The 22,904-nt window shown below is 43.0% G+C and overlaps 1 protein-coding gene across 1 annotated transcript in view; it reads right to left on the minus strand.

Annotated features, from left to right (window-relative positions):
• Positions 1 to 22,904, minus strand: part of MAML2 (mastermind like transcriptional coactivator 2) — a 262,658-nt gene that overhangs the window by 229,675 nt on the left and 10,079 nt on the right. The window contains exon 2 of the mRNA XM_073613045.1: positions 21,086 to 21,656. Coding sequence (XP_073469146.1) covers positions 21,086 to 21,508 — 423 coding nt within the window. The 5' untranslated portion in view covers positions 21,509 to 21,656. The remainder of the gene's footprint in view (positions 1 to 21,085; positions 21,657 to 22,904) is intronic.

The following is a 22,904-nucleotide window of genomic DNA, read 5'->3' on the forward strand; positions in this document are numbered from 1 at the left end:
GTGTGTTATACGCCGATCCCCTGCGATCCTGAGCTGTCACATCTTCAAAATCGCCAACCGCGATTTGAAAATGGCGCCGCCGGCGCCGAAATACACACAGCCAGTCCTCGGCGGCTCTCGTTCACTTTCGGCTCCACTCGTAGTCCCGAGCGGAGCTATCCGAACCTACTCGGCTAGGTTCGGATAGCTCCGCTTGGGACTACGAGTGGAGCCGAAAGTGAACGAGAGCCGCCAGGAAGAGCCGAGGACCGGCTCTGTGTATTTCGGCGCCGGCGGCGCCATTTTCAAATCGCGGTCGGCGATTTTGAAGCCCAGGATGGCAGGGATAGAGGATAGAAGGCTGCACTGGGGCAAGGCTGCACTGGGGAACGCTGCACTGACAAGGCTCCACTGGGGAAGGCTGCACTGACAAGGCTCCACTGGGGAAGGCTGCACTGACAAGGCTCCACTGGGGAAGGCTGCACTGACAAGGCTGCACTGGGGAAGGCTGCACTGGGGAAGGCTGCACTGGGGAAGGCTGCACTGGGGAAGGCTGCACTGACAAGGCTGCACTGACAAGGCTGCACTGACAAGGCTGCACTGGGGCAAGGCTGCACTGGGGCAAGGCTGCACTGAGAAGGCTGCAATGATGGGCATTTAAATGTAAGTTTTTTTCCCTTCAACTTCCCTCCTAAAAGTTTTTTTTTCCTTAAAATTCCCTCCTAAATTGGGGTGCGTGTTATACGCCGATAAATACGGTAACTCAATACAGGTTAAGCTTTTATATATAGTATTATTATTTGTAAAATTTGCTGTGTTTATATCTGCTAAAAATGATTTTAGATTTAAATATATTGTTTTGCTAAACATTTGCGCAAATATCGTGGGGCCTTAAAAATCAGTAGCATCTTCTTTTTATACTACTGGTCCTATGCTTTCAGAAAATATATGGTTTGGGGGGTCTTTTAACAAACTCTGAAAGCTGTAAGGGAACATTGAAAACCTTCAGATTTTTAGAGAAATGTGGTTATTTATATTTTTGCGTACGTTCAGCCTTCACCATTTTGCAAAAAAAGGCGTAATTTAAAAATTACAAATATTTGTTATTTAATAACTCAATACAGGTTAAACTTTTATATTTAGAAGAGATTTTATAAAATGTACTGTGTTTTTATCTGCTAATAATGAGTTTAGTGTGTTTTTTAAAAAGAATATATTGTTTTGATAAACATTTGCACAAATATCATTGTGCCCTAAAAATCAGTAGCACCTTATTTGTATTCTACTGGTCATGTGCTTTCAGAAAATATATGGTTTGAGGGGGACTTTAACAAACTCTAAAAGCCGTAAGGGAAAAATAAAAAAGCAAAGGAAAAATTGCAAAAACGGTCTGGCCACCTGAGTGTATAAATGGAGCGCAGGGCCTGGCAGCAAAAGGGTTAATGGCTTTACTTGTTGCATGGTGTTATTTTATAAGGCACCTTCTAAATGAAGTCCCTTTAATTTTCCCAATATATATGGTATTACATAAGCTTGCAGGTGTCACAGCATGTTAACGTGAATAAGCGGAATACAGATCCAATCTCTCCAAATCGCCCCAAGACATTCCTAAATCAGGGGGATGATGCAGAACGCCGGCTGACTTTGCTGAGGAGCCATTTGAAAGAGTTATGTTCTCTGTCATTAAAGACCACGAGTGTTTAAAAGGAAATTAATTAAGAAGTTTCCACCATTTAGGGTGACAGATATCAGTGGCACTGAGTCATACTTTGCCTCTACTTTTCCAATTATCACTTCTCAAGAGAAGTGTTAGGTTTGCACCTCCACCCTATAAACAGAATATTATTCTGAATCATGGAGGTACTGCAACAACCTTCCGTATGGTCATCCAAGAGACCAGAAATCAAGTTTTAATCCCCCCGGAGGGATGATGGTCTTAAAGGAAATCTATTGTGTATTTCCATTAAGCACATATTTTGAGTTTGCTGTACCATATTATCATACCACAAAGAATGTTGTACATTCTTTAGAAAGTTTGGCGTTTAAAGCAACACTAAGCTTATTGTTCAAAATTAATCCATATACATCCACTACTTATCCTGTATTCTATTTTTCATTAAATTGTTTCCTTATTTTATTTTTTTTTGCTCCCTCTCTTCTTTTTGGTTGGAACAAGCAGTGCACGCTACTTCTAAACTGCTCTCTGGGGCAACTGTACTAAATGCATTCTTCTCTTCAGTTTTTACAAAGGAAAAAGAGGGGTATAATAATTGGTCAGGCAGTAAACGCCAACAGAAGAAAGTGTCCAAAAAATACTTGAAAAACGTATTATCACCAGGAACAAATGACTTATACCCGAGAGTCCTCAAAGAACTCAGTCAGGTTATAGCCAGATCCTTATTCCTAATATTTACAGACAACTTAGTAATTAGAATGATACCAGCTGATTGGCGGAAAGCCAATGTGGTACCAATATTTAGAAAAGGGTTTGAGGTACATACCTGGAAAATACAGGCCAGTCAGTCTAACATCGATAGTATGTAAACTATTGGAGGTGATGATAAGGGAATTATATCCAATAATTTGCACATAACAGTATCATTAGTAGTAATCAGCATGGATTCATAAAAGATCACTCTTGCAAGACCAATCTGTTAACATTCTATGAGAAAATGAGCTGTCATCTAGATAAAAGAAGGCCCGTGGATATGGTGTGGTCTGGATTTTGCAAAAGAATTCCATACAATTCCCCATAAACGCTTAATTTGCAAACTGAGGTCTGTTGGCATGGATGATAGTGTATGTACCTGGATAGAAATCTGGTTACAGGGGCGCTTTCAAAGAGTGGTGACAAGGTGGGGTACTCCAAGGCTCTCTCCTGGGACCAATTCTGTTTAATTTATTCATAAATGATATAGAGGTTGGTATAAATAGCTCAATATCAGTGTTTGCTGATGATACAAAGCTAGGCAGGGCAACAACTTCGCAGCAGCCAGGATATAGAAACTTTACAAGAAGGCCTCAATGAAATAAAGGAGTGGGCAACTACATGACAAATTTAATGTAATGCACTTGGGGAACTTGTAAACTTGGGGCGCCTGTAAAGAGCCTCAGTGTGAAAGTAGCCTTATGCCGTGTACACACGAGCAGACTTCTCGTCGGACTGAACTCCGAAGGACTTTTCGACAGGGTTCGGACAAAACGGACTTGCCTACAACGATCCCACCAAAGTCCGATCGTTTCGAACGTGATGACGTACGAAGGGACTAGAATAAGGAAGTTCATAGCCAGTAGCCAATAGCTGCCCTTGTGTCGTTTTCGGTCCGTCGGACTAGAATACAGACGAACGTTTTTTTCGATAGGAATCAAGTCCATCGGAAAGATTTGAAACATGTTCTATTTCTAAAATCCGTCAGATTTTTTGACAGAAAAGGTCCGATGAAGCCCACACACGATTGGAATGTCAGACGGATTCGTTCCGACGGACCTTTGATGCCGAAAAGTCCGCTCATGTGTACACGGCATTAGATTGACCAAAACCATTTAATATGAGGTCTAACCTAAGCACTTTCAATGTGTAGGCAATCAGGCAGGCTGTTGCACTACATAGTTAAAGATAAATCTAAAGGTAATTGAATAAGAAAAAAGTATAATGCCTTAGCCACAGAGAAGAAAAGGATCTGGAATCGGCTGCACTTCTTCAACCTTTATTGAATTTTCTTTAAAAATAGAGATGCACCGAAATTTCGGCAGCCGAAAAATTGTGTTTTCGGCATTTTGCCAATAAAGAAAAAGTTGCCTATAACGCATGTGATTTTGCCATGATTTTACTGTGCTTGTGGTGTGTTTTTCATAGGTCACGTAACTCAAAAACAACATCAAAAATGTAACACGGGTGCGTTATTGATGCGTTCTTGCTGCATTTTCAATGCATTTCAATGGGGAGAATTTAAAGGGGTGCATTTTTCTTTAGCTTTTCTTGCGCTAAAGGTGCTGATAATGGCCGACAAATTAATTTTCATTTAAATTCAGGATATTAATTAAAAAAGTTGAATATATTACAAAAACTGTCATTTTCGGTTTTGGTCAAGTGCATCCTGAATTTTCGGCTTCGGTACCAAAATTTCAATTCGGTGCACCTCTATTTAAAATCATCACAGAGACAGCTGTACCCTACACTGTATGTGATGATTTTAAAGAAAATGCAATAAAGGTTGAAGAAGTGCAGCAGATCCTTTTCTTCTATAATGCACTGGGGGGCTAAAATGTGAACACATGTTACTTGGTGAGAGGAGAATCTTTGGGGGAATTCAGGATGAAAAAAGGATCTGGGAGTCCTAGTAGATCTACCACTTTACATGCCTCTGGTTCCGCCACATCTTGGGTATGCCATCCAGTTCTGGTCACCAGTCCTCAGAAGGATGTGCTGGAATTGGAGAAAGTCCAGAGAAGGGCGACAAGCTAATAAGGGGACTGGAGGACCTTAGTTATGAGGAACACCTACAAGTGTTTACCTTATTCTCCCTGAAGAAGAGACACTTAAGAGGAGATATGATAGTGACATCCAAATATCCAAATAGTGATTCAAGCACAGGGAGAAAACTATTCAGTCTCAAGGAGTTTAAAAGACATATGGCCACTCGGTGAAACTGGAAGAGGAGCGTTTAACCTTAAAATTGCGTAAGGGGTTCTTTACTGTCAGAGCGGTAAAGAGCGGAACTCCCTTCCACAATCGCTGGTGTCAGTGGGAAGCCTCGATAATTTCCAAAAACTCGAATGCCCCGTACACACGATTGGACTTTCCGACAACAAAACCGTGGAATTTTTTTCGAAGGCTGTTGGCTCCAACTTGTTCTGCATATAAACGGTCACACAAATGTTGGCCAACAATTACGAACCTAGTGACGTACAAGACGTACGGAGAGCCGATAAAAAGGAAGTTCAATAGTCAAGTGATGTCTCCATTACGAACGCTAGTTTTACAAGACCGAGTGCTCCGGCTCGTACTTGATTTCGAGCATGCGGGAACTTTTGTGCAACGGACTTGTGTACATACGATCGAAAAGTCCGACAACAAAAATTTGTTGGCGGAAAATTTGAGAACCTGCTAGCCAATATTTGTTGGCGGAAAGTCAGACAACAAATGTTCGATGGAGCATACACACAGTCGGACTTTCCGCCAACAAGCTCACATCCAACATTTGTTGTCAGAAAATCCGATCGTGTGTACGGGGCATTAGATGAGTGTCCTCAAGTAGAACTATCTGAACTAAAAAAAAAGTTTTGCATTTGAAGTGGAGAGGGATTAGAACCCCTGTCAGTTTTATTGCTGTGCCCCCCGTTAAGTAGATTTAGCCTCTCTATTTGTCCTGTTTACCATTATCATTGAAAGTGAAAGTAAAAGAAAATCCAAAATTTTGGGTTGCCCCCAGACAGCTAATAGAGGAAATCTTCCATTGTGGACACTAGTTCTGGTGACCTGGGGGTCCCCAAGGAATTCCCTTAATTTGCAAGGATTACCTCTCACTTCCTGTTTGGCCATGGGACAGGAAGTGAAGGGAAGTCCGCAATGAGACACAGATGACAAAAAAAAAAAATCTCACTGGGGTAGGGTTATAACCCTTGCTTACTCTATCCAAAATAAAATAAAAAGTTTTGCCTATATAGTTGTACTGTAACTAATGCAATATATACAGGGATATGGGAAATGGTTTGGACATAAACACACCCACACAGGTTGAACTGGATGGACTGGTGTCTTTATTCAACCTTACCAACTATGTAACTATGAATGCAACCAGAGCTGGTTGCATCTCACTGAGCAGACAGCAGGGGACTGTTCGCAGCGCTGGAGGGATCCTACTTGAACCAGGGGTAAGGTAAGTATTTATTCCATTTCTGTGCACTCCTGGATAGAACGAGCATTTATAGTGGTTGTAAACCCTGAATAACCTTTTTTAACTACAGGTAAGCCTATGAAAAAGCTTAACTGTAGGTACCATGTATTTCTCCTAAACTTTCACAGTTCAGGAGATATTCACTGTATCCACATGTGCCGACATCATCAGCACATGCGCACTGAAGAGACGGGTCGTTCGTGCCGTTTCTTCAGCTGCTGTGCCATTACCAGCAGCTCCCGCACGCATGCACAGGAGTGATGTCATCACGCCTCTGGCCAATCACAACGCCGGAGCCCGCAAACCTGGAAATAACTCCCAGATGACATGTCGCCAGTCACAGCGGTGTGCCGGGACCACTGGTACAGCATAGTTATAAGGTAAGTATTTCATAATGAGCTAGTATGCGATGCATACTAGCTCCTTATGCCTTTGTCTTGCAGGTTTTTTTTTTTTTTTCAACTGGGTTTACAACCATTTTAACCCTTGCAGTTCAGGGTGATTTTTTTTTTATATTCCTGGAGTTGAGCAGCTAACTTGGTGGTAAAATTTGTTTTGCTTGCTACTTAGATAAGGAGGCAGCACAGAATACTTTACTGCGGAGGATCTGCGTGTGAAACTTTTCCTGAATTTGTTGGGAACTTGGGAATACCTAATGGATTGCCTTTTGCAGTTTTATTAAGAACTGCGATCTGCAAGCTCTGTGACATCTCTGCAAAACATATTGAGGGAAGGCGCTGATAGGTGTAATAGAAAAAGCTATCTGGGGACCGGTGTTTTATTGCGGCGTGTTCTATACTGTTTATTGTTTGATGAAAGTTGGACTGCGTTTTCTTAGCTTTATGTGTTTTTTGCTGTTTCCTGATCACTTTTACAAAAAATTGCTTTAAGCCATACCCCCTTGGTGTAGGCGAGTCACGGCTGGTGGAATAGATTTTTCATACCAATCACTATCATATCTTCTGACACAGCCCTCCAACCCAATCTTCTTGATAGGCACAAATTACGAACGTTCTCCTAAGGCCAACATTCATGTTTGTAGAATGATTTCTCATTAGAAAGATTGTTCAGTGTTTGGCTTGTGCATGGATGGCTGTCATCTAAAGTATGTAGGCAACTATATACTCAAGGATCTTCATAAAATTACCATGATGACCCATACCATGCCATGATACCCCTCCAAAAAAATTACTATACCTACAACTTCTGATACATTAGTGTGATGGTCTGTGGGAAGAATGCTCCTTAAGCCAGCCATAGATGGTTCGAATCTCAGCCGAAACTTTCCAAGATGGGCAGGCTGAATGTACCCAAGTTGATCGATCGATCACCTTGGGTACAACCAACCTGTCAGATTTTACATGTGATTATTGCGAACAGCTGTTATAGCCGCTAGCAATAATCACTGCTTTCTCCCAGCGGGGCCAGCTTCTCCCGACCCCCTTGCTGGGAGAACACCATGGCTCAGCAGGAGGGATTCCTCCATCAGCTCTGACTGTGTTGATTGGGGAAATCAAGAAATTTTGGTTGCAGGAAAGAAAATCATGTTTGTATCCAGCTTTAGTAAATCAATCCCTGTGTGTTGTTCCCCATGACTAAGCTTCGGGGGCAGAGTGAAATGCATTGGTGGCGTGGCCTGGTGGGAGCCCAGGCTGAGGTTGTCTCTTTCATAGGACTCCGGGGATGTGCGGCACCAGGGATCTTTCCTCTCTTCCTATGTTGTTACCCAATATTGCAGAGTCCTAGGCCTCTCTTCTTCCTTTGCTGGAGTACATCATATTAATCCTACATAAACCCCCCACTAAAATTAACCATTTATTATAACAAGTTGATCTAAAGATCATTTACATAATCTACAAAATATTTATACAAAAACTAATACACAAACAATATTCCAAAAAAATTGCCATATCATACAGTGGCTTGCGAAAGTATTCGCCCCCCTTGAACTTTTCAACCTTTTGCCACATTTCAGGCTTCAAACATAAAGATATGAAATTTTAATTTTTTGTGAAGAATCACCAACAAGTGGGACACAATTGTGAAGTGGAACGAAATCTATTGGATATTTTAAACTTTTTTAGCAATTAATAAACTGAAAAGTGGTGCGTGCAAAATTATTCGTCCCCTTTACTTTCAGTGCAGCAAACTCACTCCAGAAGTTCAGCGAGGATCTCTGAATGATCCAATGTTGTCCTAAATGACTGATGGTGATAAATAGAATCCACCTGTGTGTAATCAAGTCTCTGTATAAATGCACCTGCTCTGTGATAGTCTCAGGGTTCTGTTGAAAGCGCAGAGAGCGTCATGAAGACCAAGGAACACACCAGGCAGGTCTGTAATACTGTTGTGGAGAAGTTTAAAGCCGGATTTGGATACAAAAAGATTTCCCAAGCTTTAAACATCCCAAGGAGCACTGTGCAAGCGATCATTTTGAAATGGAAGGAGTATCAGACCACTGCAAATCTACCAAGACCTGGCTGTCCCTCTAAACTTTCAGCTCAGACAAGGAGAAGACTGATCAGAGATGCAGCCAAGAGGCCCATGATCACTCTGGATGAACTGCAGAGAACTACAGCTGAGGTGGGAGAGTCTGTCCATAGGACAACAAACAGTCGTACACTGCACAAATCTGGCCTTTATGGAAGAGTGGCAAGAAGAAAGCCATTTCTCAAAGATATCCATAAAAAGTCTGTCTAAAGTTTGCCACAAGCCACCTGGGAGACACACCAAACATGTGGAAGAAGGTGCTCTGGTCCGATGAAACCAAAATCGAACTTTTTGGCCACAATGCAAAACGATACGTTTGGCGTAAAAGCAACACAGCTCATCACACTCAACACACCATCCCCACTGTCAAACATGGTGGTGGCAGCATCATGGTTTGGGCCTGCTTTTCTTCAGCAGGGACAGAGAAGATGGTTAAACTTGAGGGGAAGATGGATGCAGCCAAATACAGGATCATTCTGGATGAAAACCTGTTGGAGTCTGCAAAAGACCTGAAACTGGGACGGAGATTTATCTTCCAACAAGACAATGATCCCAAACATACAGCAAAATCTACAAAGGAATGGTTCACAAATAAACGTATCCAGGTGTTAGAATGGCCAAGTCAAAGTCCAGAGCTGAATCCAATCGAGAATCTGTGGAAAGAGCTGAAAACTGCTGTTCAAACGCTCTCCATCCAACCTCACTGAGCTCGAGCTGTTTTGCAAGGAAGAATGGGCAAGAATTTCAGTCTCTCGATGTGCAAAACTGATAGAGACATACCCCAAGCGACTTGCAGCTGTAATCGCAGCAAAAGGTGGCTCTACAAAGTATTAACGCAAGGGGGCCGAATAATTTTGCACGCCCCACTTTTCATTTTTTTATTAGTTAAAAAAGTTTCAAAAATTCAAAAGATTTCGTTCCACTTCACAATTGTGTCCCACTTGTTGGTGATTCTTCACAAAAAATAAAAATTTTATATCTTTATGTTTGAAGCCTGAAATGTGGCAAAAGGTTGAAAAGTTCAAAGGGGACAAATACTTTCGCAAGCCACTGTATATCTAAATGATGATAAGACAATGGATCTAGTTATTAATCTAAAAAGAAAAGAGAGGAAGTGAATAATAAACAAAAAAAAAGAATGAAGAATAACAAAACAAGATAAAATTGTGCTGGAGCAATAAAACTTATTTTAGCTCTTTGTAAGCAGCTGTGTGCGGCTTCATTACATAGTAATTGATAATTGGGAGCTGACAGACCTGGAGATTCAGGCCTTCATAGTTGGAATGTGTTTAGCATTAGGGTTACTAAAACCGAAGCAGACATAATCCGTGCATATTAACCAATCATCTTCTAGCTTCAGCTTGTTCAGTTAGGCTTTAAAAATGAAAGCTAGAAGCTGATTGGACCAGCCAGAATGCAAGTAGCATGGCAACCAGTCTTCATAAATTTCCCATCATGTTTTTATGGAGCCGGCTTTGTACATTGGAGCACAATTAAAAGCTTATTGGCTACCATGCACAGCTGCACCAGATTTTGCACCCTCCGGTTTTAGTAAATCTCCCCTAAAGCATTACACTACTCCACTACTACAACATACGCTCCAACTTCCAGAGCACAAGTCGCTTGACATGTCAAAATCAATGGTTCGACTTTGAAAATGCCCCCTGCACTACTTTTTTTTTTTTTTAAATGGCATGGGGTCCCCCCAAAACCCATACCAGACCCTTATTCGAGCATGCAGCCTGGCAGGTCAGGTGTGCATGTGGCCTGGTATGGTCCAGGAGGGGGGGGGGGGGGGGGGCGCTCGCTTGTCCCTCCCCTTTCCTGACCTGCCGGGCAGTATGCTTGGATAAGGGTCTGGTATGGATTTTGGGGGGGACCCCATTTTTTTTAAATTTTGGCGTGGGGGTCCCCTCCGAATTCATACTAGACCTGAAGGGCCTGGTATGGGCCTGGGGGGGAACCCCACGTCGTTTTTGTTTATGTTTGCAAATTTTTTTGCCGGCAAATTTATTTTATTTTTTTACATTCAGCTTTCAGTGGGGAACCCCAGTGATAGCTAATGACTCATCAGTTGTTAAGGACGCGGCAGCCTGCTTCCCAGTCCCCTGCTTAGCAACCAGCTACAGTGGGGCAAAAAAGTATTTAGTCAGCCACCAATTGTGCAAGTTCTCCCACTTAAAAAGATGAGAGAGGCCTGTAATTGTCATCATAGGTATACCTCAACTATGAGAGACAAAATGTGGAAACAAATCCAGACAATCACATTGTCTGATTTTTGAAAGAATTTATTTGCAAATTATGGTGGAAAATAAGTATTTGGTCAATATCAAAAGTTCATCTCAATACTTTGTTATATATCCTTTGTTGGCAATGACAGAGGTCAAACTTTTTCTGTAAGTCTTCACAAGGTTGTCACACACTGTTGCTGGTATGTTGGCCCATTCCTCCATGCAGATCTCCTCTAGAGCAGTGATGTTTTGGGGCTGTTGCTGGGCAACACGGACTTTCAACTCCCTCCAAAGGTTTTCTATGGGGTTGAGATCTGGAGACTGGCTGGGCCACTCAAGGACCTTGAAATGCTTCTTACGAAGCCGCTCCTTCGTTGCCCGGGCGGTGTGTTTGGGATCAAAAGAAAGACCCAGCCACGTTTCATCTTCAATGCCCTTGCTGATGGGAGGAGGTTTGCACTCAAAATCTCACGATACATGGCCCCATGCATTCTTTCATGTACACGGATCAGTCGTCCTGTTCCCTTTGCAGAGAAACAGCCCCCATGCTTCACAGTAGGTATGGTGTTCTTTGGTTGCAACTCAGCATTCTCTCTCCTCCAAACACGACGAGTTGTGTTTCTACCAAACAGTTCTACTTTGGTTTCATCTGACCATATGACATTCTCCCAATCCTCTTCTGGATCATCCAAATGCTCTCTAGCAAACCTCAGATGGACCCGGACATGTACTGGCTTAAGCAGGGGGACACATCTGGCACTGCAGGATCTGAGTCCCTGGCGGCATAGTGTGTTACTGATGGTAGCCTTTGTTACGTTGGTCCCAGCTCTCTGCGGGTCATTCACTAGGTCCCCCCGTGTGGTTCTGAGATTTTTGCTCACCGTTCTTGTGATCATTTTGACCCCACGGGGTGAGATCTTGTGTGGAGCCCCAGATCGAGGGAGATTTTCAGTGGTCTTGTATGTCTTCCATTTTCTAATTATTGCTCCCACAGTTGATTTCTTCACACCAAGCTGCTTGCCTATTGCAGATTCAGTCTTCCCAGCCTGGTGCAGGTCTACAATTTTGTTTCTGGTGTCCTTCAACAGCTCTTTGGTCTTCACCATAGTGGAGTTTGGAGTGTGACTGAGGTTGTGGACAGGTGTCTTTTATACTGATAACAAGTTCAAACAGGTGCCATTAATACAGGTAATGAGTGGAGGACAGAGGAGCCTCTTAAAGAAGAAGATACAGGTCTGTGAGAGCCAGAAATTTTGCTTGTTTGTAGGTGACCAAATACTTATTTTCCACCATAATTTGCAAATAAATTCTTTCAAAAATCAGACGATGTGATTGTCTGGATTTGTTTCCACATTTTGTCTCTCATAGTTGAGGTATACCCATGATGACAATTACAGGCCTCTCTCATCTTTTTAAGTGGGAGAACTTGCACAATTGGTGGCTGACTAAACACTTTTTTGCCCCACTGTATATGCAGTAGTAAAATAAGGACCGCAAAACACATAAAAAAATCGCATCATAAATGCACCACTTGCGTTTCTGGTGCAGCTCCATTAAAATCTATTAGCCGAAAATCACGGTAAAAAAGTCCCCAACCCTTTCCAAAAACGCACCAGCCGCAAAATGCATAGATGTGAACTAGTACCATAGGAAACCGTGTTAAATGGACTGTAGTGTATTTCTGCAAACTGCAAAACGCACTAAAAATGCATTGGTGTGAACGTAGGGTAACAGATAATTCTCTGCTGCAGTTAAGTAATACTTATGGTGGCCATACACCGTGCGATAAAACTGAAAGATACAGTAGATGTCTGTTTTGACAAGACGATTAAATTGGATCCCACGCAGTTTTTTTTTTTTTACATTTTGGCGTGGGGTTCCCCTGCAAAGATTCATACCAGACTCAGACTGAAGTCAGATCCCCTTCATTGAAGTCGCATGGAAGTCAGACATGAAGTCGCATGGCAAAGTCGGATCAGAAGTCGTACTACTTTCGTGTCGGATGAGTGAGAACATAGCCCGATTCTTATTTTGCTCTTGAACACCACTGGACTTGACACAAGTCTTACTGGTATCTTTATTTTTTCAATAAAAAGTTTTGAGAATTAAAAAGTCAATGGTTCCTCTTTATGGGTTCTGCCTGCCACTGGTACTGAACAGCTCTGTAGCAATTGCATTATGTGAATATGGAACTCAGAGTGTTCACACCATAACCCTGCTAGACCAGGCCTGTGTAAGGAAACTTTACAACTAAGCCTAAACCAAACATTTTGCCCTTGAAATAATAAAGCTTATTCTTCTCTCAGACCTCCGGCATAACATGACTCTTCCATACTGACGGTTCTAGAAGGAACACTAATCTCTTTGTATAGTTAAGTATCAAGTATAAGTATATTATGGTATGTTAATGTACCTGGCTTTACTTTGTGTTAAGAAAAGCCGCTCCTTCCTAATCCTTTATACACACACTACAGAAAACATTTCTATACAATTAGTAAGTTCCCGTTCCCTCGTCGTCTCTATTACCAGCAGAGGTGTAAGCAGAGCTATACAGTGTACACACCAGAATAAAGATACCCTTTCATACAATTCTCATTTTGTCTGAACTCCACCCCAAATAGGGGGAACTCTGGTCTTTTTCAATTTTTAATACATGGTAATATGATCAGAACTAGGGATGCACCGATACCATTTTTTTTTTATGAGTACGAGTACCGATACTTTTTTTTTTTTTAGTACTCGCCGATACCAATTACCGATACCCACCGCAACGGTTTTGTTTTCACTTCAGCTGTCAGCAATGGTACAAAGCATTGAAAAGTTAATTACAAATGAAATAAATTGTTTTTTTTTTTAATTTTGCTTTTTTTCAATGTGAAATGTGTAAATATATGTTAATATATATGTGTAAAAAATATTCACTAACAAAGCAAACAAAAAAATGTTTTGTTATTCGTTTATAAAATAGACGTGAAAAAAAAAAAAAAAAAAAAAAAAGCAGGAAAATAATTAAATGAAGGAGAATAGGCGGTTTAGTGTTAGGAAAGCGAATATTCATTCGCTTTCCTAACACAGCTGAGTGACCTGCGAGCACCTATTAGACTAATCAGGTGCTTCAAAAACACCGCCCTCCGCCGCTGTAATTCAGGCGCCCGGTGCCCGAAAAGGGGCCAGGCACCTAAGTAGGGGGTGGCAGCAGCGGACATAGATAGATTCATGCAATACATGAATCTATCTATTGGTGCTAGAGGGGGTGGCAGGAGAGAGGGGGTGGCAGGAGAGAGGGGGCGGCGCCCGTGCGCCCTTATGGACGCACCACCACTGCCCACTTCTATGCCATCTGCCCGCAAGCCACCACTATGCCATCTCCCCGCAAAGGAAAGGTCATTTTTAATAACATTCAATCATAATATGACTTGTGTCGCAATTGTATACGCTATATTATTATTTCTTTATTTCCTATTTTTTTCCCCATGGGAGTGGAGTTGTCCTTTGAACCCCAGGTGCTATGGAACACAACTGCGGCATATGCAACAGATCGCCTTTGGATTGGAGCATTTTCTTTGTAAATAATCCTGAGAGGGAAGGATAACACGGTGTACAAGGCTGAATGTGCTTCCTTCATCCAACTGTTTACCGGCATGTCTGTGGAGGAGTCTGGGTGTCTATCATCGGAGTGACAGCTGAGTGTGACCTCATAGAGATCCGTGCCTAGAATCAGTCATCGCAGTTCATCATTATTCAGGATTTTTACATCACACACGTAGGGTCGGCCAACATGAATCACACGCCGTGCCCAAACACTCAGGATATTGTTCAGAATATGACAGCTCTACCGAAAGCTTACTTAGGGAACTAGCTGAAAATTAGCTTCTTAAAAAGGTCAGTCCACAGCAAACTGAAGTTGCGGTTTTAAAGCTGGACTATATTCCTCATTAGCCACAAATACACTTAAGATTCCCTTGGAAACCCAGCTATTACCTTGTAAAAGTAGTAGTGTCATCATCACTGTGCTGTACATAGCCTGTGCAGAGCCGTGGGAGGGGTCCAGCAGACCCCACCCACTTACAGGCTGTCTGCAGAAAAATACAGGAGGGGGCGGAGACAAGACCAGTCACCCTGCACAAGATGAGGGAGCAGCAGTGAGTGGTCTTTATTACAGGAAGCTCCATCTTCACTGGAAGAAATATACAAAGTACACTGAGATTCAAGAAAGAATACACATGACAAATGTATTTAGATTTAAATATTTGCTTATCCTGGTGTTCAGCTTTAGGTAGATACTGGGATTCTAAAGGGAACCATTCATGACATGGATTATGTAAGAAATGAAGGCAGGCCATATACATAGTTACATAGTTACATAGTAGGTGAGGTTGAAAAAAGACACAAGTCCATCAAGTCCAACCTATGTGTGTGATTATGTGTCAGTATTACATTACATATCCCTGTATGTTGCGATCATTCAGGTGATTATCTAATAGTTTCTTGAAGCTATCAATGCTCCCCGCTGAGACCACCGCCTGTGGAAGGGAATTCCACATCCTTGCCGCTCTTACAGTAAAGAACCATCTACGTAGTTTAAGGTTAAACCTCTTTTCTTCTAGTTGTAATGAGTGTCCACGAGTCTTATTAAACTCTCTTCTGCGAAAAAGTTTTATCCCTATTGTGGGGTCACCAGTACAGTATTTGTAAATTGAAATCATATCCCCTCTCAAGCGTCTCTTCTCCAGAGAGAATAAGTTCAGTGCTCGCAACCTTTCCTCATAACTAAGATCCTCCAGACCCTTTATTAGCTTTGTTGCCCTTCTTTGTACTCGCTCCATTTCCAGTACATCCCTCCTGAGGACTGGTGCCCAGAACTGGACAGCATACTCCAGGTGCGGGCGGACCAGAGTCATGTAGAGCGGGAGAATTATCGTTTTATCTCTGGAGTTGATCCCCTTTTAATGCATGCCAATATTCTGTTTGCTTTATTAGCAGCAGCTTGGCATTGCATGCCATTGCTGAGCCTATCATCTACTAGGACCCCCAGGTCCTTTTCCATCCTAGATTCCCCCAGAGGTTCTCCCCCCAGTCTATAGATTGCATTCATATTTTTGCCACCCAAATGCATTATTTTACATTTTTCTACATTGAACCTCATTTGCCATGTAGTCGCCCACCCCATTATTTTGTTCAGGTCTTTTTGCAAGGTTTCCACATCCTGCGGAGAAGTTATTGCCCTGCTTAGCTTAGTATCGTCTGCAAATACAGATATTGAACTGTTTATCCCATCCTCCAGATCGTTTATGAACAAATTAAATAGGATTGGTCCAATTTATCACCACCCTCTGAACACGCCCTTGTAGCCAGTTTTCAATCCATGTACTCACCCTATGGTCCATGCCAACGCACCTTATTTTGTACAGTAAACATTTATGGGGAACTGTGTCAAATGCTTTTGCATATATTGTACATTTTTTTTTTAAATTCAACCAGCAGGTTGAATGAAAAAAATGTGCCGATTCCCCATCAACATACTTGGTGCTGATGGGGGAAATCCTTCCTGTAGCGCTACAGGAAGTCCCCGAGTTACGAACATCCGACTTGCGAACGACTTCTACCTGCGAATGGGAGGCTGCGTGACCACTTTTCGACGGCGGGCACATTCGAAGGAACCTTTTCAAAGGCGGGCACATTCGACGGAACTTTTTCAATGATGGGCACATTCGACGGAACCTTTTCAGCGGTGGGCACATTCGACAGAACCTTTTCGACGGCGGGCACATTCCACGGAACATCGGAAAACGACATATCTGCCGTTCTGCCCATGCTGTTCCGACTTACGAACATATTCGACTTAAGAACAAACCTACAGTCCCTAACTCGTTCGTAACTCGGGGACTGCCTGTATTGTGTTCTGCAGGCAGAATACAATGATCAGTGTTGCTGGCTACAGCTCGCGGGATGGATTTTTTTGGGAAAAAACAGTCAGGCTGGTTGTACATAAGGCAGTCGATAGATCAACTTGTGTACAACCAGCTAACCCCACACATGGATTTAAATTTGGCCGAACCCTGCTGAACCGGCTGAATTTGGATTCATGTATGGCCCTCTTAAGCTCTACCCAAAAGGGGAAGCTCCACTTGTTTGCCTCCTCCCCCCTCTGCTGCCACATTTGGCACGTTTCGAGGGGGGAGCGGGTACCTGGTTTTGATATGTACCCAGTCCCACTTCTGGATGACTTTGCTGCGGCCCCCCTCCTCCTTCCCCTGCCGCCAGGCCATTCGCAAAGCGCAGCTCACTTCGTGCATGCGCAGCAGGGAACCGACTGTGAAGTCGCAAGGCTTCACCGCCAGTTTCCCTTAGCTGAATGAAGACACAATAACAAATGCGGACTGCGTGCAGAGCGGGTGTCAACGCCCGTCTGAATGAAGCCTTATATTCAATTCTTTTATTTAGCTTTACTCACTTTAAAGCGGAGTTCCACCCAAAAGTGTAACTTCCGCTCATTTTTTTCCCCTCTCCCCCTCCGGTGCCACAATTGTCTTTGACAGGTATCCTGTTCCCACTTCCGGGAGTCCGCTCCACAGCCCATGACGTCACCGCTCGGGCTCCCTCCTCCCCCTGTCGCTGGACCAGTAGGAGAAAGGAGCGGGGCCTCGCGCATGCGCAGTGAGGTTCCCGGCGTGACTTCGTAAGGCTATACCACTGGGTTCCCTTACCCGCAATGGCGGCGGCAGCACCTGACAGCTGATGGAAACATCAGCTGCAGGTGCCGACATCGCTGGACTCCAGGAGAAGTAAGTGTCCGATTATTAAAAGCCAACAGCTGCAGTATGTGTAGCTTCTGGCTTTTAATTTTTTTTCCTTTTTTTTTTTGGAGCGGACCGCCGCTTGCCTGAGGACAGCTCCCCATTCCAAAATGCCCCTCGGTCTCTGATAGATGCTATCCAGTCATCTTACTGACCCAATGCTGATAGATGGGCTTTGTTACTTAATGTCGTTATGCACACTCCGGAGCCGGGAGAAAACATGTTCATACAGAAGACCAAAAAAATCATAATAATTTACTAATGAATACTGAAATCTTTGCACAAGCCCAACTGTAACTGCTTTTTACATCTCTTGGCGAGATTGCTGCAACAGAGTTCCAATGCTGGCGTTTCTCAGTGGGGTTGATCGACTTAAAAAAGTAAAGCCTGTTTGACTTCTTACTAATCTAAGTAAATGAGGTGAAACAAAGTGAAAATTCAACCTGAAAAATTCCTAATCGCGTTCTAAGAAAATTTAAAAAAAACAGGATTTTTGCTTGCACATGATTAGATGATGGAATTCAGAACAATTTCACTGCATGCATTAAGCTAAGTGAAAATTCTCTTTGCAAAGAAAGAGTTCACTTAGCTGGGTGAATGAGGTGAAATTGTGAATGTGGTGAAGTTGTGTTGACTTCAATCAATGGATAATGTTTACACAAAAGCCCATTAAAAAAAAAAAAAAAAATTCCTGGCACGTGATTGGGTATTCTTTAGAAAGTGGATTTTCATCTCATTCACTGCAATAAGTGAAAATTGACTTGTAAAGTGAAGATGCTCTACTCCTTTAGTAAATCAGGGTTGTTGCGGTCTTCTTCCTTTTAGCATCCACTTGCAACAGAAATATCAATTGTGAGTGGCCTAAGGGCCCGTTCACACCTGAGCGTTTTCAGCTTGTAAAAAAATCTCAAAAGTTCCAAAACGCCCAACAAGCAAAATCTCATCCATTTCAATGGCCCCTGTTCACATCTGAGCGTTCTGTCATCTGAAGCAAAACGCATGAAGCTCAAAAAAGTACACAAGCTTCTTTTTAGGCAGAATACAGGCGGTTTTCTGCTTTTTACATTGCTGACCTTTCGACCTGTACAAAAGCGCTACAAAAACGCTTAAAATAACGCCAGAAAAACGCCCTAAGGAAGTCTGAAAGCGATACGCTCAGGTGTCCGTAGACTCAGTTCACACCTATACAGGTGCGACTAAGTGTGCGTTTCCAGCATGTTTCCATGCGTCGCGTGTAGGGCAGCCTATTCATTTCATTGGGCTTCCCTACATGCAAGAAACATGGAAAAGAAGTCCTTGATTCTTTTCCATAAATGCATCACACCAAAACACATGATGCATGGGGGTGTCATTAACAATTAAAGTAGAACTATAGGCAAAACTTTTTTTTCATTTTGGATAGAGCAAGGGAGGATTATAACTCCTGTCTAATTTTTTTTCGCCATCCGTGTTACATTTCGGAGATTTCCCTTCATTTCCTGTCCCATAGCAAAACAGGAAGTGAGAGGCAAATCCCTGCAAATTAAAGGAATTCCTTGGGGACCGCCAAGTCACCAGAACTAGTGTCCCCATTAGAAGATTTCCCCTCTATTACTTTTCTGGGGACAACCCACAATTTGGGATTTTCTTTTACTTTTACTTTCAATGATAATGGTAATCAGGGCAAATAGAGAGGGTGAAACTCCTTAAAGGGGACACAGACAGCAATAAAACCTGATAGATGTTCTAATCCCCCTCCACTCTATCCAAAACTTAAAAAAAAAAAAAAAAGTTAAAATCAGGGTTTTTTTTGCTAGAAAATTACTTAGAACCCCCAAACATTATATATTTTTTTTCAGACATCCTAGAGAATAAAATGGCGGTTGTTGCAATACTTTATATCACACACTTTATATATCACACCGTATTTGCGCAGCGGTCTTACAAGCGCAATTTTTTTGGGAAAAAATACACTTTTTTTAATGAAAAAATAAGACAACAGTAAAGTTAGCCCAATTTTTTTCTATATTGTGAAAGATGATGTTACGCCGAGTAAATTGATACACAACATGTCACGCTTCAAAATTGCGCACGCTCGTGGAATGGCGACAAACTTTGACCCTTAAAAATCTCCATGGGCAACGTTTAAAAATGTCTACAGGTTACCAGTTTTGAGTTACAGAGGAGGTCTTGGGCTAGAATTATTGCTCTCACTCTAACGATCGCGGTGATACCTCACAAGTGTGGTTTGAACAGCGTTTTCATATGGGGGCGCGACTTATGTACACGTTCGCTTCTGTGCGTGAGCTCGGTGGAACATCCCTTGTAATAGAAAAAAAGCATGACAGGACCTCTTTAATGTGAGATCTGGGGTCAAAAAGATCTCACATTTACACTTAAAAGCAATATAAAAAAAAAAAATTTTTTTTTTTTATTTTATTTTTTTCCCCTTTAAGACCATTGGGTGGAAGTGACGTTTGATGTCGCTTCTGTCATCCAATGGTATGGAGCCGAGTGGGGGCCATCTTTCCCTCACTCAACTCCATGCCTCAGAGGGGCACCTCTCCCGTCGCCGTTAGAAGTGTTCTCGTGGCGAATCCACTGCAGAGACCACTTTTATCTGAAAGCGGATGGCCAGCTGTTTATAAAGATGCGGGGGTTATGGCAGCTATCTGCTGTCATAACAACGGTATTCAACGTCAAACAGCCGACGTATAACGACGGCAGGTGGTCTGTAAGTAGTTAATGGCATTGCTGCATGTCTGGTAAAAGACAGTGTGTTTCTTTGTGTGCCAGGAAAGATTGCGGATTTGCGCTCCTTCCCAACACACAAGGGTCTGAACCCAGTGTAAGATGTACACCTTTATCATGGTACAGGTTTCCTGTTTGGGCCTCATTTCCTTTTTATCTTTATTGCTTTTTTCCCCCATAGTTCCTAACTTTCTTTCAAGGTAAATTCCCCTCTTCATCAGAGCCCCTTGAAACGTGTTAGCCACATTGGACCTGGATGGCTTCTTCCCATGCTGTTGATTAACTGCTGTAGGTTTGGCCATCATGGCTTTGATTTCACTGATACGCTTGTTAACCTAATATTTACTTTTATGAATTAATAAATGGTATATAAAGTTAATGCGCTAGGCTAGTGCGCCCTCTTTTTGTTGTTTTTTGTGCAATGCATGACCTCTGTCAGTAGTCTGAGAACTGACACTTCCTGGGAAGATACTAGATATCCCACAATCCCTGGGTCTCTCAGTCTAGTGCTGGTGCAAGCGACAGCTAAATAGTAACTAGATCTGACACATACACAAGCAGGCAGAGCAATTAACCGAGAACTCACCCTACTGAAAGAGATGTGTTTTCATCACATTAGCACTCCCACATTTGTGATGCAACACAGAGGAAATGAGAAGGCATGGACTGGACACTGTGTGACCTAGAACAAGAAGTTGTCTTTCCTTATTGGTGAATAGGGACAAACTAGGTGAATGAATACATGGACATAGAGGGATCGATCGGCCATGACACTACAAACTGCAGCCACAACATGCGACCCCATCATTACAAGGTAAGGCAAACAAACGGCACAGGATAACCACACTAATATCTAGTTATAGCAACAAAAACATTTGAAAGTGTAAAATGCCTTTAAAATAAAAGGTAATTATTTAATCAATCTGGAATAAAAAAAAAGAGAGAACATGACTCTACTTACAGCAACCAGCGCCGGGTTTCTTTGTCCCAGATTATTAGGCGTTTGGTGGTGCCGGTCTCCGTTGATATCACCGCTATCATCAGCGAGTAGTTGTTGTTGCTGGTGTTGACGGTAGTCTGGTGGAGCAGCACAGGTGCTCTTGTTGTGCCTACTGTTCTTCCTGGTACCTTGGCCATGTTGCACCAAGGTCAGCAGTTGCAGCGTATTCTCCCTCTCTCTGTCCGAGCTCTCTGCCCTGCTGCGCTCATAGCGGCCCTCGCAGTTGAGGTGATGCTGGCGACACACGGCGATTCGCGCCCGTAAACGCTCCACTATGGCACTGTGCAGACGAGGGGCAGCTGATCCACCACCGAGCAGGCCGACACCAGAGACACCAATGCCAAGGCTTCCAGCCGGGGCTTGCGGGGGAGCCGTTTCCCCCATATTTCCCACACAGTATGGAGGCACTTTTCCCGTTAGTTGATGAAATCACAGATGATGAATTATATATCCTAGTGCCACATTAATGGAGGCTTAAAGATGATCCAGGAAACGTCAAATAAAACTGATCTATGCAGCAGAGGATCCTGTCCTGGAAGAAAAAGAATGTTAGTGCCTTGTGTTCATCAAGCATTTCATACACAGCACAGAGGGAAGGAACCTGCAGCTGGAGCACTACAAGCCCCAGAATGTACTAGTGAAGGAATAAGCAGATTAGAGTACCCCTGGCATGATAAAAAATATCCCATGAAAATATCTGTTATTTGGCGGTTATGATGACCCCTTAGAGCAGCATTTCTCAACCAGGGTCCTCCAGAGGTTGCCAGGGGTTCCTTGACTAATCACTTTTTTAACCAATGTAATGGACATTAAGCATACATGTAAAGGGGAAAGGGAGGGCTCACCACTGACCACCGATGTAAAATATATTTCTTCTCTAACTGTCTACCAAGAGAGAGAAGTCCCTTGAATGTAAGAAGTCCTTTCCTATTGATGTCCAATGCAAGGTACACCCTTCTCCAATGACCTTTAATGTAGGGGGCATGCCTCCACTGACCACCAATGTGCAAGGGCAATCCTCCACTGACCACCAATGTAAGGGGGTACTTTTAAACTGATCATCAATATGAGGGATCCTTCTCTAATAACTACCACCAAAGGACACCTTTCCACTGACCACCAACATAAGGGACACCTCTTCACTGACCACCAACATAAGGGACACCTCTTCACTGACCACCAACATAAGGGACACCTCAACACTGACCACCAACATAAGGGACACCTCTTCAATGACCAATGGCCATCAACATAAGGGACACCTTTCCACTGACCACCAACATAAGGGACACCTCTTCACTGACCACCAACATAAGGGACACCTCTTCACTGACCTCCAACATAAGGGACACCTCTTCACTGACCACCAACATAAGGGACACCTCAACACTGACCACCAACATAAGGGACACCTCTTCAATGACCAATGGCCATCAACATAAGGGACACCTCTCCACTGACCACCAACATAAGGGACACCTCTTCACTGACCTCCAACATAAGGGACACCTCTTCACTGACCTCCAACATAAGGGACACCTCTTCACTGACCTCCAACATAAGGGACACCTCTTCACTGACCACCAACATAAGGGACACCTCAACACTGACCACCAACATAAGGTACACCTCTCCACTGACCACCAACATAAGGTACACCTCTTCACTGACCAGTGGCCACCAACATTAGGGACACATCTCCACTGACCACCAATGTGAGGGACCCTTCTCTACTAACCACCACCAAAGGACACCTCTCCATTGACCACCAACATAAAGG

The sequence above is a fragment of the Aquarana catesbeiana genome, linkage group LG02, assembly GCF_042186555.1.
Source record: "Aquarana catesbeiana isolate 2022-GZ linkage group LG02, ASM4218655v1, whole genome shotgun sequence".
Classification (NCBI taxonomy): Eukaryota; Metazoa; Chordata; class Amphibia; order Anura; family Ranidae; genus Aquarana; species Aquarana catesbeiana.